This window comes from Eucalyptus grandis, chromosome 11 (genome assembly GCF_016545825.1).
Source record: "Eucalyptus grandis isolate ANBG69807.140 chromosome 11, ASM1654582v1, whole genome shotgun sequence".
In the NCBI taxonomy this organism is placed as follows: domain Eukaryota; kingdom Viridiplantae; phylum Streptophyta; class Magnoliopsida; order Myrtales; family Myrtaceae; genus Eucalyptus; species Eucalyptus grandis.
This window is the reverse complement of record NC_052622.1, coordinates 23,332,664-23,350,461: the sequence shown is the minus strand read 5'-3', so window position 1 is coordinate 23,350,461 and position 17,798 is coordinate 23,332,664. Positions and strand designations below refer to the sequence as shown.

General features: G+C 33.5%; 1 protein-coding gene across 1 annotated transcript; it reads left to right on the top strand.

Annotated features, from left to right (window-relative positions):
* Nucleotides 1-14,406: 14,406 nt before the first annotated feature.
* Nucleotides 14,407-15,711, top strand: LOC108955996. The gene is made up of 4 exons (XM_039304569.1): nucleotides 14,407-14,583; nucleotides 15,016-15,123; nucleotides 15,244-15,363; nucleotides 15,488-15,711. The coding sequence occupies exons 1-4, from the start codon at nucleotides 14,482-14,484 to the stop codon at nucleotides 15,548-15,550; spliced, it is 393 nt and encodes a 130-aa protein (XP_039160503.1). The 5' UTR covers nucleotides 14,407-14,481; the 3' UTR covers nucleotides 15,551-15,711.
* Nucleotides 15,712-17,798: the final 2,087 nt, after the last annotated feature.

The window sequence follows — 17,798 nt, the reverse complement described above, 5'->3', positions numbered from 1 at the left end:
GAGTGAGGTAAGTCTCGATTGACCTTCATGCTTCATGCAGGGTTACCAGCCATGTATTTTGCAATTCAAGCACAAAAAATTTGACCGAAAAAAGGTACAAAGAAATGGATTTCCTACAGGTTATCTAAAAAAAAAAAATCAAAAGTGATAAATGATGAAAGACAAGATAAACATTTAATGCTCTCTAGGGTTCTTGTTTGGTTTACATTAGGGTTAAGGGTTGCATTACTGAAATGATCCATCATTTAGATCTACATATTGATTCTACAAACGTTATACGGTGGAACATCTATCATGTTAAAATATATTTGTGTTGTCTAAGTGCGTGTAGATTTAATTGTTTATACACTTTGTGAAACTAACGAATTATTGTTGATTGAATTTTACATTGTATAATATGTCTGAAATATTCTTAAATCTTTTGTTGACAAATAGCAAATTACATATATATGTATTTATATATGTTTATATCTTTTGTATGAATGGGCATGTAGAATAATAAATGTATGGGTACAAGAATATGACTTCGAGGACGACAAAATTTAAATTGCTTATAGGTTTCTAATAAACATTGGAAATAGAGATAACATTGTTCGAGGGTTGAGGGGTTTGGATGTATTGCTTTTTACATAGATCAATGCATGAATAGTGATTTGTTGGACAATAAAACTAACGGCGGTTGTATGAAATGGTAAAATCATTATTAACTTTTTATAGGTAATCAAACCGTTAATGTTATTATGGTGAGCACTATCAATATGTACAAAATGTTCATTTCTTTGATATCATGAATATAGTTGAAGATCTATTTGGTGGCATACATGTTTCTCTTTTTCTAATCAGTTGGAAGCATTTAATGATGAATATGATCGTCTATGTATAATTATTCTCTTTACTCATGTCTTTCCTTCTCTCTCTCTCTTTCATCTTTGTAGATCAATAGGTCACCCTCAACTCTAGACAACTCTCATGTTTTAACGGCAGTGAATGAACCGTGTGGTTTGAAGAAGCTAGACATTCCTAATGAAGGACATCATGATCGATTGTATACATCACTTAATGCACAAGTAATTGTAAGTTAAGTTGCTATTATGTTTCTTAAGACATATAAAGCCAATACCAGTTTTATGTCATTTGAAACTTGGTGAGGTAGATCATGACATAAACTCAATTTACCATTGTATAGTATAGTTTACATCACTAAGAATGATAGTCAATGTAATGCAAATTAACTCTTTGTCAAGTTTACCTCGATAGATGTAATTGATGTAATTGTTTTGTAATATTTCGTGAGATAGATCATGACATAAATAAAATTTTACCATTATAGATTAATTCACTTTTGTGAGGTTCAACCCTTAGTTTTCGGATTTTGGTATTTTCATGAGAAGATTGATAGAAACACATAAGATGAATGATCCACAAAATTGCATTGTGAGGCACTCGATTTCGTTGTTTGATTCTTGAAGCATATTTAATAAGCTTGAATGTATATATAAAGTACTACTAAACTTCATCTATAAGGTGTTACACTACACAAGCGATATATAAATAGAATACATATATTCTAATTCTTTTGATTTTGACAATAATTTAGAATAATCCATGCTTTAATTATAAGGTATATTAGCATTGATAATTTGCAATTGCAAAAACTTTTTCAATTGAGAAAAAGTATTTTAGATCGTATGCTAGACTTGGATCCAATATTATATCGATTACCTCAAAATAATGCAGGAGAAATGCCTCAAACTTTAAGGTAATATTTTTTCAATGATTTATTTGTACACTGCCCAGATATGCATTCCGGAAAACATTTCTTGAGTTAAAGTGTATGGTGATTAACAGTCAAAATTTCATATTTTATTCTTATTAATGCATAATTTTTATAAGTAAGAATTTGTAACCAATGCTCACTACAAATGACAAATGATCAAATTTTAAGCAGAGACAAACCCATCTTTATCAGTGGAAGTCAAGACTAAGGGCCAAAACTACACTTCTAGGGGAAGAAACAATATCTTTCGTATTCCCCCAAAATTGTCTAGCGTAACTTGGATAATGTGGCTTCTTGAATTTCTTCTTTTTGCTTTTATGTTGAATGCAAATAAATATTGCATTATGTACATCTAATTGTCTAATAGTTTTCACTTATATGGTGTGACTATTATTTATTGATTGTAGAACATCCACCATCAATCTTCATTGGAAGAGAGGCTCACGAGGGTAGCATCTTGCATGCAAGCAACGTGTAAATAAAAAATTGGACATGGTAACTGTATATTCAAGAAACTCCATTGCTACTGTTTTCCTTAATAAGATCGACAATTTGAAAGAAGTCATGCAAATTCAACTAATTTGATTTCTATAAATATTACAAGAAGATGAAATGGATCATAGTGATGTATATTAGCGAAAGGAGTAATAAAAACTTAGTTTCACCTTATTGGCTATTTTATTATTAAGTGCAATGAAATTTTTTACAACTATGGATGAGTAAAGCTTTGCACATGATTAAAATTGTCAGATGGTAATGAAGACAATCGAAATCTATTATCTTTGCAAAATTATCATCATGGACAGTCAAGAAGGATGTTTCGTTCTACTGTCGAGATTGTTGAGTTTATAATGGAGGTTTTGATTTGGAGTAATTCTCTACATGTAAGTTATAAAAACTCTAAATAAGTAAATGTGAATTAAAGTTATTTTTACTTTGCGCTTAGTGTGTAACTTCATTGGGGTGATAATTTAGGAGTAAGGTCTTGCTACTGCAAAGAAAGGTTCATGGAAAAGAAAGAGATCTTCTGGAAAGAAAAAACATTTCCTCCATGCAAGTCGTTCAAAATATTTGTTGTAGAGAAAATCGCCATTGAACATTTTTTTTTGGAGGAATCGTATAACAATCTCAACAATATTTGTGGTAGCGGATGGGTGGCACAAGGTTTTCTTTTGAAACAAACTTTATAGCTTAAATATAAACATGAGCTCTTAATATCTAATTTATTTATTTGATTGTCTTTAAAGAAAGTGAAGAACAAAAAAGAAATATTTGAAGCTAAGTAGTGAGAATGAGGAATCGGACATTAGGCCTTTTTGTCAGCCGGTAATGAAGAAAGTAGAGAAGTACTATCTTTATTGTTTTTCCTTTTATTGTTGGCAACTTATAAATTTATATGCATGTATATATTTATATGTCTTTTCTGCCTGCACATTTGTTTATAAAAATTCCTTAAAATGGCATGGATCTATGCGGGTTTGTGAAGACTCCTTAAAATGGTATGTTTCCTAAGTGAAAATTCAGCACATAAATTGGTCCATGGTGCGGTGTAGCTAAATCTGCATTAACCATGCTAAAATTTGGGCCGAGATAATTTAGGATGACTATGCAACAGAAAAAAAAAAAATCAACTCCACCCGTTTTTTAAGCTCGGATTTTATGCGAGGGGAGCCTCAGATTGAATCACAAAAAAAACATATACATTCATGTCCTACAAGGGTCAAGTATAAGTGGGAACCCTAATGGAACAAGCCCGTCAATACCCTTAGACTAATTAAAGCGATGTGATACATGGATCAGCACATGAGTTATTGGATATTTTAGGTATCTAACTAGATGAGTAAGATTGTTTTGGAAAAAGTTGAAGATTATTTATTCAATCCCCAAAGAGTGATTGAATTGTTAAGCTCTTGATTTAGATATGACAAATCCCACATTTAGATCATAAGGTCGCATACGTAAAGACACTTGGGTGCTACACATGTCATTCAATTGATGGAGCCTTACCTGATGTACATGGATATGGTGATTAGCAAACATTTGTAGTAATTAATTTGACTGAAAATGTCCGTATAACAATTTATTTGTTCCTCCTAGGTACATATTAACAGCATGCCTACTTATTAGCATTTCTAGATATGTATATGCCAGATCTTGCAGAAGCAAGCGCCTGTTCCTTTTCTTGCCCTACAGGAGGAGTTATTTGCATTTTATTATAAGATGTTATGGCTAAGTGAATGAAATAATCAAGCTAAATCGATAATTCAATATGGTTAATGTAATCAGGTTGTATTAAATGATGCCTCAAAATAAACAAAACCCATTCAGGGTAGTCTAATACTCAAAATCTGGCATTTAATGCTATAGGGTAATGAGCATTTAATTTTTGGATTGAATTTACCTAAGAGATAAGGATCAATTCATTTCCTAAAACCCATTTATATTTTAATAGGTACATCTATAAAATTGTTAATCCCTTGATTGTTATCCTGTTTATAGTATTTCTAATCACACATCATCCTATTTGACATATAAGTTGTCCGCCTAAATGGTATTGGTGCTAGCTAACATTCCTTAAGTTTGATTGGAATTCATTATTTTCCTTTTTTAGTATAAAAGCAGAATCCTCTACTAGTCTTAGGTAATTGTATATTGCGCAAAAGTGCATCATTTGTTTTTCTAAATTTCACTTGCCACAACTTATTTCAAGTTTCCTTTGTAATATTAACATACCTAAGGTTCGTACTCAATGATTTTATGGGCTTTTTACATTTATGGAAAAATATATATATTCTAATTGTGTTAGATTCTTTTTAGCTTTTACAACAAAAAAAAAAAATGGAAGGCTAATTAGCTCTTTTCATTACCAACCTAGGTTATCAAAATACAAGAGACTTGCAATGATGTACGCGTATCGGTCCAAGACAATAAATGGGAAAAATTATTTGGCTTTATTTCACCGTGTTGTTTCAAATATGCACCATTTTCTTCTCTTTAGACACCATCTTCTCTCTTTCAATTGACATACCACATATCTTTCGGCTTCTAATAAGCGTAAGCTCTCGAAGGGATCTTTGAAGCGGCAAACCCTATGATGCAAACTCTTCCTCCCTCTCCAAAAGAGAAATCGCAGGACGAATCTTCTCAACTTGTGCTGTCATCTCCTTCAACAGGTGCTCCTCCCCAAAAATGAGTGAGGTAAGTCTCGATCAACCTTCGTGCTGGGTCATTGGCCATATATTTTGTGCTTCAACCACAAAGAAATGGATTTTTTTTTCTAAGGCATTTTTGCAATAGAAAAATCAAAAGTGATGAATGGTGAAAGATAAAGAATTCCAATGCTCTCTCGGGTTCTCTTTTGGTTTACATTGAGGTTAAGAGTTGAGTTGGTACAAATGATCTATCATCTAGATCTGTGCATTGATTTGACAAATTTTATATAGATTAGGACATCTGTCATGTTAAAATCTAATTTTCTTATCTAAGACGTGCAGATCTAATTGTTTGTACACTTAGTGAAACTAACGAGTAATTGTTAGTTGAATTTTACCATGAAAAATGTCTAAACTATTCTAAATATTTTGTTGACAAAGAACGAATTACATTTATAATTATTTCAATATATATGTTAACATTTTTTTTTGTATCCAGATCTGTTTTATGGGTATACAGATTGTATATGTATGTGTACAAGAATATGATTTTTAAGGATGACAAAATTGAAATTGCCAATAGGTTTTTCTAATATGTATTGGAAGAATAGATAATATATTCGTGGCTGGAAGGTTTGGGTGTATTGCATTTTACATTGATCAATGCATAAATCGTTATTCGTTACACAATAAAACGAATGGTAGTTGTTTGAAATGGCAAAACCGTTATTAACTTTTATAAGTAATCATACCGTTAGTGCTATAACGGTAAACATCATCAATACGTACGGAACTCATTTCCCTTAATTGATATTCATACTATGCAGAGTTCGCCGCTATATTGTAAGTTGATAAGCAATAAATATTGTAGCTGAGACCAAAGAATTGATTGAGAACTTGCACATTCTTTAAGATCAATGATTAAGAAAATCTACCATCATTTGGCATCAAAGAATAATGTGTAGCTAAAGTATAACTATTTAGAGAATGAACAACTTTCCAAATCGAACAAGAGAACAAGGTGATAAGCTTTTACATATAAAGTGAAATGAGTTTCCACCATTCCAATTCATTTGTTATGCTTTGAAACTGTGGCTCCTTCATATATTTTCCCTTTTCTTGTGCCTGTCATTCTGGAGATGTTGTTTCTCTTCATTTTATGCCAGTGTCGTTATTTCTTGAATGAGTTATAGGTACTTGATATTCTCTTTCTCTCTCTTCTTCCTCTCGAAACCTAGAGGTTCCATGGAATCATTTTGGACAAAATCATGTTTTCCACATAATATGATTTGATATTCTTTTCTTTCAGAATATGGCACTATATCTTTCTACTCATCTAGTCCTTTATCATTTTTACCGTATCTAATGAGTTTGAATTCTTGATAGAAGGAGCGGGTTCTTAAACTTTATCGAATGTGGTTGGTTTAGTGGTTTTACTTTTATTATTGAACTGTCAAGCATGAGTTGCTTAACATCTTGATAATAGTTTAACAAATGTTTGATTTCTTTGACATAATGAATATAGTTGAAGATCCTATTTCATGACATATATGTTTTACCACTTTGAACTGTTAGGCTGCTTTTAATGCTCAGTATAATCGTATATGTTTATTTATTTGCTTTACTCATGCTTTGTCTTTCTCTATCTTTCTCATCCGTGTAGGTCAATAGGTCACTCTCAGCTCCAGATAACGCTCCTATTTCAAAGGGATCGAATGAATCACGTGGTTCGGAAAAGCTTGACATTCCTAATCAAGGACCAAGAGATCAACTATATGCATCACTTAAGGCAGTAGTACATGTAAGTTAACTTTCTTTTGAGTTTTTTAACATATAGATATTCAGTGCGAGTTTTATATTGTCCTTTGAAACTTTGTGATGTAGTCCATGACATTAACTCAATTATAAAATTATATAGAATGGTTTACATTAGTAACAATGATAGTGGATGTAATGTAAATTAACTTTTTGTTAAGTCTTTTTGGATACAAGTAGTAGATGTAATTGTTTTGTGATATTTTGGGAGATAGACCACGACATAAACGCAATTTTACAATTATAGAGTGTGGTGTTTTCCAATTCACTTCTAAGAGGTTCAACACTTAGCTTTTGAATGCCAATATCTTCATGAAAAGATTGATAGAACACATGAGATAGAATGATCCACAAAATACACTGCAAGGCACTCAAAATTTCTTCATCTTGATTCTTGAAGCATATTTGATAAGCTTGATATAGTTGTGAAGGACACTCCAAAGCTTCATTTGTAAAAAGTTATAGCTACACAAGTTATGTATGAATAGAATACATATATTCCCAATTCTTTGATTTAGACAATAATTCAGAATTGTCCATGCCTTAATGATAAGATATACTAGCATTGATAATTTTTTATTGCAGAAAGTTGTATCTCAATTGAGAAGAAGTATTTTAGATCATTTGCTCAACAAGGATCCAATATCGTATCCATTATCTCAAGATAACATGGGGATAAATGTCTCAACCTTTAAGGTAATATTATTTCAATAATTTCTTTGTACATTGTTCGCATATGCATTCTTGAAGATTTGAAACAAACATTTCTTGAGTTCAAGTGCATGGTGATCAATAATCAATATATCATATTTTACTCATATTAATGCACACTTTTTATTTGTAAGAATTTGTAACCAATGCTCACAACAAATGACAAATGAGTATATCCTAAACACAGACAAATCCATCTTCATCGGAGAAAGCAAGAACTCGAGGCAAAAGCACATTAGTAGGGGAAGAGATAGTATCTTTCTTTCTCCCTCCGGATTGTCTAATTGGCACAGAATTGGACAAGGTGGTTGCTTGAACTTCTTCTTTATGTTTTTGCGTAAATGCATATAAATATCTCAATCTATATATCTAATTCTCTAACTATTTTCATTTTTATGATGCGATTATTATTTATTGATTGCAGAACATCCAACATCGGTCTTCATTTGAAGAGAGGCTGCAAGGTTGGCATATTGCATGCAGACAACGAGTAGATGGAAAATTAGACATGGTAATTATATATTAATAAAAATTCATTGTTACTGCTTTCCTTAATGCATTGATGATTAAAAGAAGTAACGTGTATTTGATTAATTTATATGTTATCCAAAAGGATTAATAAAAAAGTTAGTTTTTACGTTATCGTGCATTTTATTATTGAGTGTATTGAAATCTTTTCACTACCTCTTATGAGTAATAGCTTTGCACACGACTATCTTGAAATTTCTGATGGTAATCAAGATATCTTCAATCTATTATCTTTGTAGAGCTATCGTCATGGACAATTAAAAAGATTGTTCGCTCAACCTGTCGAGGTTGTCCAAGTATATAATGGAAGCAATGACAGATAAGAAGACGCCAGGAGTAATTTTCTACAGGTGAGTTACAAAAACCCTAAATAAATAAAATGCAAAATAAAGTTATATTTACTTAATGCTTAGGGTGTGATTTCATTTGGGTGACAATTTAGGAGCAAGGTCTTGCCACTACAGCGAAAGGTTTTTTGAAGAGAACGAGATCTTCTGATAAGAAAGAAAAATTCCTCCAACCAAGTCATTAAAGATCTCTAGTGCAAAGAAAATTACTCTCGAGCCTATTTCGGAGGAATTGGACAACAACCTAAAGAACATCTGCAGTAGCAGTTCGGAGGCAACAGGTTTTTCCTTCTGAAGCAAATCTTACGGCATAAATATAAACATGAGTTCCTTATATCTGCTTATTTATTTGATTGTCTTTATAGAAAGCGAAGATTGGAAGAAATATTTGAAGTTCAGCAGTGATACCGAGGATGATGCATTTAGCGGTAAAAAGACTCAGTGAAAGTATCCGACAGCCAGCTCAAGCATCCATAGTTGAAGAGAAGAGCCTAAAATGACATCCACAAGTTCAGATGTTTCTTTTCGAAGATCTGATTTGATTTCATGTTAGAAATCCAAGAAAGCATACTGAGTTTATTTTCGTTCATTTCATCTGAATCGTTGGGCGATTTGAAACTTTTGTCGTTTCAACTATGAAACCTCAAGCCTTTTCTTTTTTGGGTCGAACATCAAGGTTTGTTTGCCTGCCGGGAATGGAGAAAGTGGAATGGTACTCGAGCCTTTATTTTCTTTACTTTTGTTACTGGCGACTTTTAATAGGTATTGAGAATAATTATCAGGCATGGTAATCAACGCAGGAGGCGGTGAATCTGACTAAAAATGAATTTATATGATTTCAATATAGTGATATTATAACCGAAGGGTATAAAAGGTTCATGTTTTGCATAAGCTTTCCAGCAACACTCGATTTTCGAAACTGAATGACTCGATTGCTGGATATTGTGCCTTTTAACCATCCGACCTTTAGGATGTCAAGAAATTGTGATTTTCTTGGATCAAGCGATAAATTCACTGGGATGTAGTCACAAGCTTTTTGGGTACCTTCAGGAACGTATCGATAGAGTTTTAACATGATATTGCAACTTTTCACATCAACTGTTCGTTGGCCCCGATTTGAGGGTAGCAGCGATCCCAACACTTTTATTGAAAATCAGAGTGCATTTTAATGAAGTTCAATTCACGAGCATTTGCAATGATTTAAGGACATTTTTCAATTATTCTCCATTTTTAAGCTCATAGCCTTCACAATAGCTTTATCAATGTCACTTACCAGATAAACGCTCGTTCAAGAAGACTATCTAAGTTTTCAGGAAATGATCAATTTAAACTCTCTAATTGTTTATGCTGGATCAGCATACGAGAATAGGTAGATACAAAGGTTGTGACAAGAAATGCTCATTGTTTGTTAATTATGACATGAGAGATCTCTAGCTTTGCAGCCCGAACATAAAACCGTGCTCACGGTACAGTGCTGCTGGACGTTGAGAAGCCTCGAGGGTTGTTGGTGGCTGAAGTGTTTGAATGCTTTGGTAGGTGTCAATCTCTTGCATTTCATCCATCCAAAAGTCATTGCTCGGTTCCGATGCGCGTGAGGCGTCGGAGGAACATTGCAATGCATATATAAGTTTATCAGCAATGCTAAAAGCAAGATGGGAACACAGATTCCTTTATCTAATCCTTCTATGTCCTCTTGAAGAACTTGTTTTTAGGTGACTGCAAACTAGTTCCACGCGGACTTTCATATAAGAAAATCCGAATGTAACAAAGAAAGAAAATCTGCCTACATCAATTGAGAGAGGACCTCAGCAAGTCCACGCTCCATAATGTCTATCATGTTGATGATGAATTGCGTTTCAATATGAATAAAGGATGAAAATCTTCTATTTATTTTAGTTGACTTAAGGGTCAAATTTTTGTTTCTCATAGCTGGCGTCTACCTCAACCAAGTTATGATTTCAGGGTAATTTAAGGTTGCTGCAGAGGGATAGCAACATCGATAGGAACATGATATGTTTAGAAGTCACCGTCAACCATAGCCTCACTTTTTTATGGAATCACGTCATTATGAACAGATTTTTTTTTTTTTGGTCGAAATTATGAGCAGATTAATATACGTCAAAAGAGAGAAACAAAAGTGCAAAAAGAAATGTTTTTCTGATTGTTCTCGAGTATCCGAGGGAACCGAGAGGATGGTTGCCAATGAAGATGAATAAAATTATTTTGTCCCCTTAAAAGATCAACAAGAGGAATCCCATCATTTTATGTCCCTGTAGCATAGGGTAGTTCCAAATAGACTAAAAACATGCATCCTCAACCTTTAGCAGTAGATAAACTAGGAAATGCAGGACATGCGAAAAAAATCAACTTTTAAACACAAATGAATCATGGAAATGTTAGTGCTGTTCCTTCAGGTCCAGAACACAACTTTTCTCTCAAAGACCAGGCAACTCTTCAACTAAGAATTGTTCCGGCCTGTCATATTTCTCGGTCACTTCCCATTAATTTGAGTTGTCAAACTGTGTTCAAGTGCTACCGGGGGCTCTAGGGAAGTCAGATGTTGGAGATTTTCTATTAGGAAAGTGACACCAGGGGTTGAAAATTATTCAAATCGCCACCCATTGTCCTCATTCTCTAGATATATCAACTTTCCATGAGCAGATGAGTATGTCCAATTGTTATGTAGAAAATCTGCATCTGTATGTAGGAAAAGAGAGAAGAAGGCTCCTTTTGGAACTGCTCATCAAGTTCTTAAGAAAGCATAAAATACAGTAAGAGAGCTTCAGAATCAAGACTAGACGACACAGCTTTTGCCGATACAGCAATGAGGTGCCCACATGGCTTTCTCTGGAGAAGAACAGGACTTCATGTCTGCTTATTCAATCCGTAGTCGGATAGCATGAGGACAACCTGATGCATTTGAAGATGCAAATCAGAAAGTTCCTTAACACTTTGTTTTCATTCTACTAATTACTCGAGTGACGTCTTTTGGAAATTATGTCCGTTCATGACAAAATCATCATTTGGACGAGAGATCTTTGTAAAGAGTAGTAATTATGAACTATAAAAATCCAAATGAAAGAGCGTAGAGTTCATATGGGTGGGTGAAACAGTGTTGTCTTTTTCTGTATCCTTCACTAGGTTGAAGAAAAATGCCAATACTTTTTCAAACTCTACCATACTTGTCAACTATGAAGCATAGGGGTAAGCTTGATCCGAATTGGGTCGATCTAGCACTTAACCCAGGGATCAACCCGTATAATATCGGTCCCTAGTTTTGGGATCAAGAACCGACCCTATTGAGCTTGGGTCCAGTTCCAAGGTCAACTCGAAACTAACCAATTATTTTTTGTTTCATTTTTTGTATTCCTTGAAAGGACAAATGTATTATTGCAAATTACATATTAATTAAAAATACGACATTAAGTAACCAAACTATTAATATCATTACCTATCAAATACAAATATAAGATAAGGTAACAAAAGAAATTTCACATTTGCAAAAAGTAACAAACCATAAAAACGAACACGTGAGGTGAGTGGCAAGGCAAGCGAACTGAGGTGAGCAAGGCCTAGGTAAGTGAAGAGGGTTTTTATTTTTTATTTTGGCCGCATTAGAGCTTAATTTCTTTCTACTTTTAAATTTACACGGCAAATTGAATTGTTAAAAGGAAGTCAAAAATGCAAAATCTGGCATTTAATGCTTTAGTCTATTGAGCATTTGGGGTTTGAATTTGAAATGCATAAGAGATAAGGATCAATGCGTGTCCTGAGACCTCTTTACATTTGACCACTTACATCCCTAAAATTTGGTAATCTCTTAAATGTTAATTATGATTATAGTATTTCTAATCACACATCAACTGGTGCTAGTTTACATTCCTAAAATTCCTTTGGCTCTCTCTCTCTCTACGTGCCGCAAAAGCGCCTAAATAATTTCAAATAATCGTATTTTCCATAAATCAATTAAAAGTCACGAAAGTGGATATGTTTTTCCAAGTTTCACTTGCCCCAACTCATTTGAAGTTTCCTTTGTAATAAGCAATACACATAAGTTAGATAAGTGTACCTAATGATTATATTTGGCTTTGCATTTATGAAAAAGGTTATAATTTAGTAGGGTTAGATTCAATTTAGCTTTTATGCGAATATGAGAGGCTAATTAGCTCTTTTTGACTGCCAACTTAAGTAAATTAAATTTCATGAGATTGCATTGATGTCCATGTACTAGTGCAACATAATAAATAGGCAAAATTGTTTGGCTCTATTTAACTGCGTTCTTTGAAATATTGACCATTTTATTCTCTACATCTATTGTCTCCTCTCTTTCAAATGGAAGACCCTAAAATGCCAACCCCACCTACCTCACCGCAAGAGCAATTCCAAGATGGATTATCTGGGGTATCATCTCCAAAGACAAGTGCAGATCAATCGAAAATGATTGAGGTATGTCTCAATTGACCTTTGTACTAGGTTATTGACCAGGTATTCGTTTTCAAATACAAAGAAATGGATTTTTTTATGGAAAAGTAAACCAAATTTTATGATTGATAATAGATAATAAAAAAATAATTCCTATGCTCTCAAGCAACCTCATTTAGTTTATGATAGAGTTAAGATTTAATTGACCACAACTCCATCATCTAGATCTATGAATTGATTCTATAAACTTAACTTCTATCAAGTTAGAATCTAATTCTATTTTTCAAGTGCATGCAAATCTAAATATTTATTCTAACGATTAATTTTTGGTTGAATTTTATTTTGGAAAATTGTCCAAAAAGTCCTAAACCTATTATATGATGGCTAGTTCAGTTATAAACTTTTCAATTTTTTCAATTTAGTCCTAAATCTTTTGAGGATTTGCAAGTCCTTCTGGCCAATTTTGGCCGAAAATTGTTTATGTGGATGATTTTTCCTTTTTATTTTAAAATTTCTGAATTTTTCTGAAATTTCCTTTGCTTTTTGTTCTTTTTTTCTTCCTTCATTGAATTTCTACTTTACGGGGTTGTTAGCCATAGGCAAGGGCATCATGATCCTCGCCTATTTGATGTTGCCGGGCCCCTAATTAGCTAGTGAAGGAAAAAAAGAAAAGAAAAGAAAAATGTAGAAATTTTTCAAAAAAAATTGCAAAAGTTGTTTACGTCGCATTAGCTGAGTCATGTAGGATGGCGGTGTTTATGTCAGTGATTTCTACCTAAAATTGATTGGAAAAATGACAATAGCATATTGTCAAAATGTTTCTGACTAAATTGGCAAAATTTAAAGGTTTATGATTGAATCGACCGTTGGATTTGAGACTTTTTGGACAATTTTTCAATTTTGTTATTGTATAAACTATCTAAAAAATGTTTAAATATTTTATTGACAAAAAAAATTAAATATATATTTATATGTATCAATATGTTCATATGTCTTTGGTGCGTCCATATTTTTTTTTTTTTAATGAGTATGCAGATTTATAAAATGCATGTATACCGGAATATGATTTTGCGGATGATAGAATTAAAATGGCCAATAGGTTGCTTTTGCTTATATACATTGGAAGGATAGATAATCTTGTTCTAGGGTTGGTGGTTTGAATGTACTACCCTTTACCGACCAAAAAAAAAAAAAAAAAGAATGTACTACCCTTTAAATAGTTCAATTAATAAATCGTTATCTGTTATTCGTTATTTGTTGGACAATAACAAAAATGACAGTTCTTTGAAATGCCAAATCTTTATTAGATTTTGTAATTAATCACATCGTAAAATTTGTCATGGTAAACATTATTAATATAGAAGGAATAATACCGGTTAAAGGAAATGAGTTCCATAAACATTAATAATGTGTACAGTCAAACCAGCACCTTGAACATTAGTGTCTATTCTTCTAGTGCATAGAAATTTAGTCTCATCATATAGAAAGATATCTAAATGCATAAGTACAATTAGATGATAATGCTCAAATAGTGAGAATCATATATTAGGGTAATATAATGAATATAGTTCAAGATCCTATTTTTTCCGTTTCGAATCATTGGGTAGCATTTAATGATTAACATAGTTTATATGCTTTGATAATTTTTTTACTCATATCCTATACTTTTCTACCTCTTTCATCCTTGTAGGTTAATTGGTTAGTCTCCACTATAAACAAGTCTCGTGTTATGATTGGATCGAATGAAGCATGTGGTTCAAAGAAACAAGACATTCCGAATCAAGGAGGAGAACCCGACCGAGTGTATACATCACTTAGAGCAATAGTCAATGTAAGTTATAACTTTCTATAAAGTTATTTTTTGGATATGAATATCTTGTAAGGTTTATTTTGTTCTTTGATATTTTGTGAGATAGACTATGACACAAATGCAATTTTTTTTCTATTATAGAGTATGGCTTTTTCAATTTTTCTTTTATGAGGTTCAATACTTAGTTTTTGAATGCGGAAGTCTTCACAAAAAGATTGACATAGTATAGCATTGTGATGCACATGCCTCCTTCATCTTGATTTTTGAAGTATATTTGATAAACTTGGATGTATATATGAAGTGTGCAACTAGATTTCATTTGGAAAAAGTTACAACTACATGATCTATGTATAAATATAGTGCATATGTTCACAATTGTTTGACTTTGACTATAAGTCATAAATATTCCATTCTCTAATAATAAGGTATAATACTGATGATTCGTGATTGTAGGAAGTTGCTTCACAATTGAGAAAAAATTCAGATGAGGTGCTTGATCCGGATCCGATATCGTATTGTATACCGGAACATTATGGCGGGATAAATGCATCGAATATCGAGGTAATTTTTATTTCGATGATTTTTTTTATACATTGTTCACATATGCGTTGTGAAGATTTGAACAACATTTCTGAGTTGGAGTGAATATTGATTGATAAATGACATATGATTAAATCCTAGGCACAATCAAGTCCATCTTCAGCCAAAGCCAAAACTAGGGCTAAAAGCACGCTAGTTGGGGAAGAGATTGTATCTTTTGTACTACCCCTGGATTGTCAAATTGGGACAGACTCGAGCAAGGTGGCTTCTAGAATTTCTTCTCTATGTTTTTACATTTAAATTCACATCAATATCTCAATTTATATATCTATATTTTTAAGAGTTCATTCATTTTTGTGATGTTGCTATTAACTATTGGTTGTAGAATATCCAACATCAATCTTCATGTGAAGAGAGGCTTCAAGAGTGGCATATTGAATGTAGATGACGTGCAAATGGAAAATTAGATTTGGTAATTGCATATTCAAAACTTTTGTTGATTCTGCTTTCCTTAATAGTATCAAAGTTTCGAAAGAAGTACTGTATATTCGAGTGATTTGTTATCTTTTAGACATTGCAAGGAGATCAAATGAATTATCTAGCAATGTATGTTGGCATAAAGGATTGAGAAATATCTTACTTTTACTTTGTCGCGACCAATTTTTTCGGGTGTGAACCACCTAGGGTTTGGCTAATGGATTGTTAAGCCTAGACTTAATTCGGGCTCTCCCAAACCCATACCAATTCGCGACTTTCGGTTCAAGTTCTTAACATGCAAATTTTTTAATTAGAGTCGCCACTAATCTATTTTGGGTGGGTTGATTAGAAACCCAAGTAAAGTAACGGGAGATTTACTTTACTCCTACGAACCAGAGATTTATGAATTTAGAGACTTGGTTACACTAGAATTCTCTAACGCCCTTTCGGTACCTTTCTTTTTATTTTGAAAAATGTTTGGCAAGCAGTTTGGATTGATTTTAAATCTATTTCTCTAACATGTGAGGTGATCATACGGGTACGTAAACCACCAATTTAACACCCAAATAAACAATAAATAAATTGCAAAAACTTACCTCCAAGCAACGAAACCATCTGCAATGTTAAATTAAAATCAACATCAACAACCCTAGATATGGTTTCTAATTAACACGCAATTTTGTTTTGTTTTCACTTAATTAATGAAAATCATGCAATATTAACTAAATGACCTAATTCTAATTACATGTAATTTTTAATTAAATGGGCCTAGCAAAAATACTAAATGACATGCATCTCAATGAATCAAACCCTAATGACGTGCATATGACAATTTTTTCCTAAAAGAATGCATTTTATCCTAAATAATAAAACTAATTTAACCTATGACACTTTTTTTGTATTTTTCAAGAAATTGAAATTAGGTGAAATGTGAAAATTACCTAATTAGATTAAGATCCTATTTAATTTATATTAGGAATTAGGTTGAGCCAAATCCTAATTTAAACTAAAATATTCTCTTAACCTAGATAATGCTAAAATGCAATCTATTTAATAAAATACCTAAACCTATGGTAAATTAAGAAAAACATCATCTAAAATTAAACTAAATGCAATTTTTCCCTAATATGCTATGACGTGCAAAAGATGCCCTATTTTTACATGACATATGCATAATGACTTTTTTTGTGTTTTTCCCTTTTTCCCCTTTTTTAAATTTCGAAATTAATAATTGCCAAATAATTAAACATGTAATCCAAGTTTTAAAGAAAACTAGCAACCTAAATTAATTGATTTGATTTTTTTTTTTGAAAATTCGAAATAAAATGCCTATTATGAGCATGCAAACCCTAAAACTACATTTTTTGATTTTTTTAAAGAAACTAATTTAAGTAACACCACAGCAAATCAAGCCATATTGATACCCAAATCGATGAACCATATCTCGCGCATGAGATCGGGTTGGCCAATTTCACATAAATCACGAATCGAATCTCAAGCGGGAGATCGGATTGGCAATTTTTTAAGTAATTGCGAGTCGGATTTCGAGCTTGAAAATCGGACCGACAATCACTAATTTCAAGGCAATTTCATATCATGGAATTTCAATTTCACATTAAAGGAATAATTACACTAAAAAGATAAAATAAAATAGCAAAAATAATAAAACAAAAATAAGATAAAGAAAATACCTAAATTTTCTTTTGCTTTTCTCTTTTTTTCTTTTCTTTTTTTCTGAAAAAGAAACAGAAAAATAAATCTGGTGGCTGGTCCGGCGAGGGGAGATCGTCGGCTAGGGTTCCAGCGAGGCTCCGGAGGATGGCGTGACGGCGGCGCGGCACTAGGAGCTTCGGGGATCGGCGCGGCGGCATCGCGGGTCTGGCTGGGTGCGGGCGTCGCGGGCGAGGCAGCAGGGAGCGTCGCGGGCGGCACGGCGGGATCGGCGAGCGGTGTCGCGGGCGGAGCGGAGGTTCGGATCTCCCGGCGTCACGAGCGGGTCGTCAGTCGCTGGATCCGTGGTGTCGGGTCAGCTGCAAAAACCGGGCGGGCGGCGTCGCGGGTGGAGCGGGGCGTCGTCGGATCGAGTGTGGGCGGAAAGGGCCATGCGGCGGAGTTCGACGGCGAAGCTCGGGGTCGGCGCTCGGATCTCGGGCGGCTACCGTCAAGGGCCGCGAGCAGTGAATGAGGAGGCGGGGCCGCGAGCCAAGCTCGGGATCCGC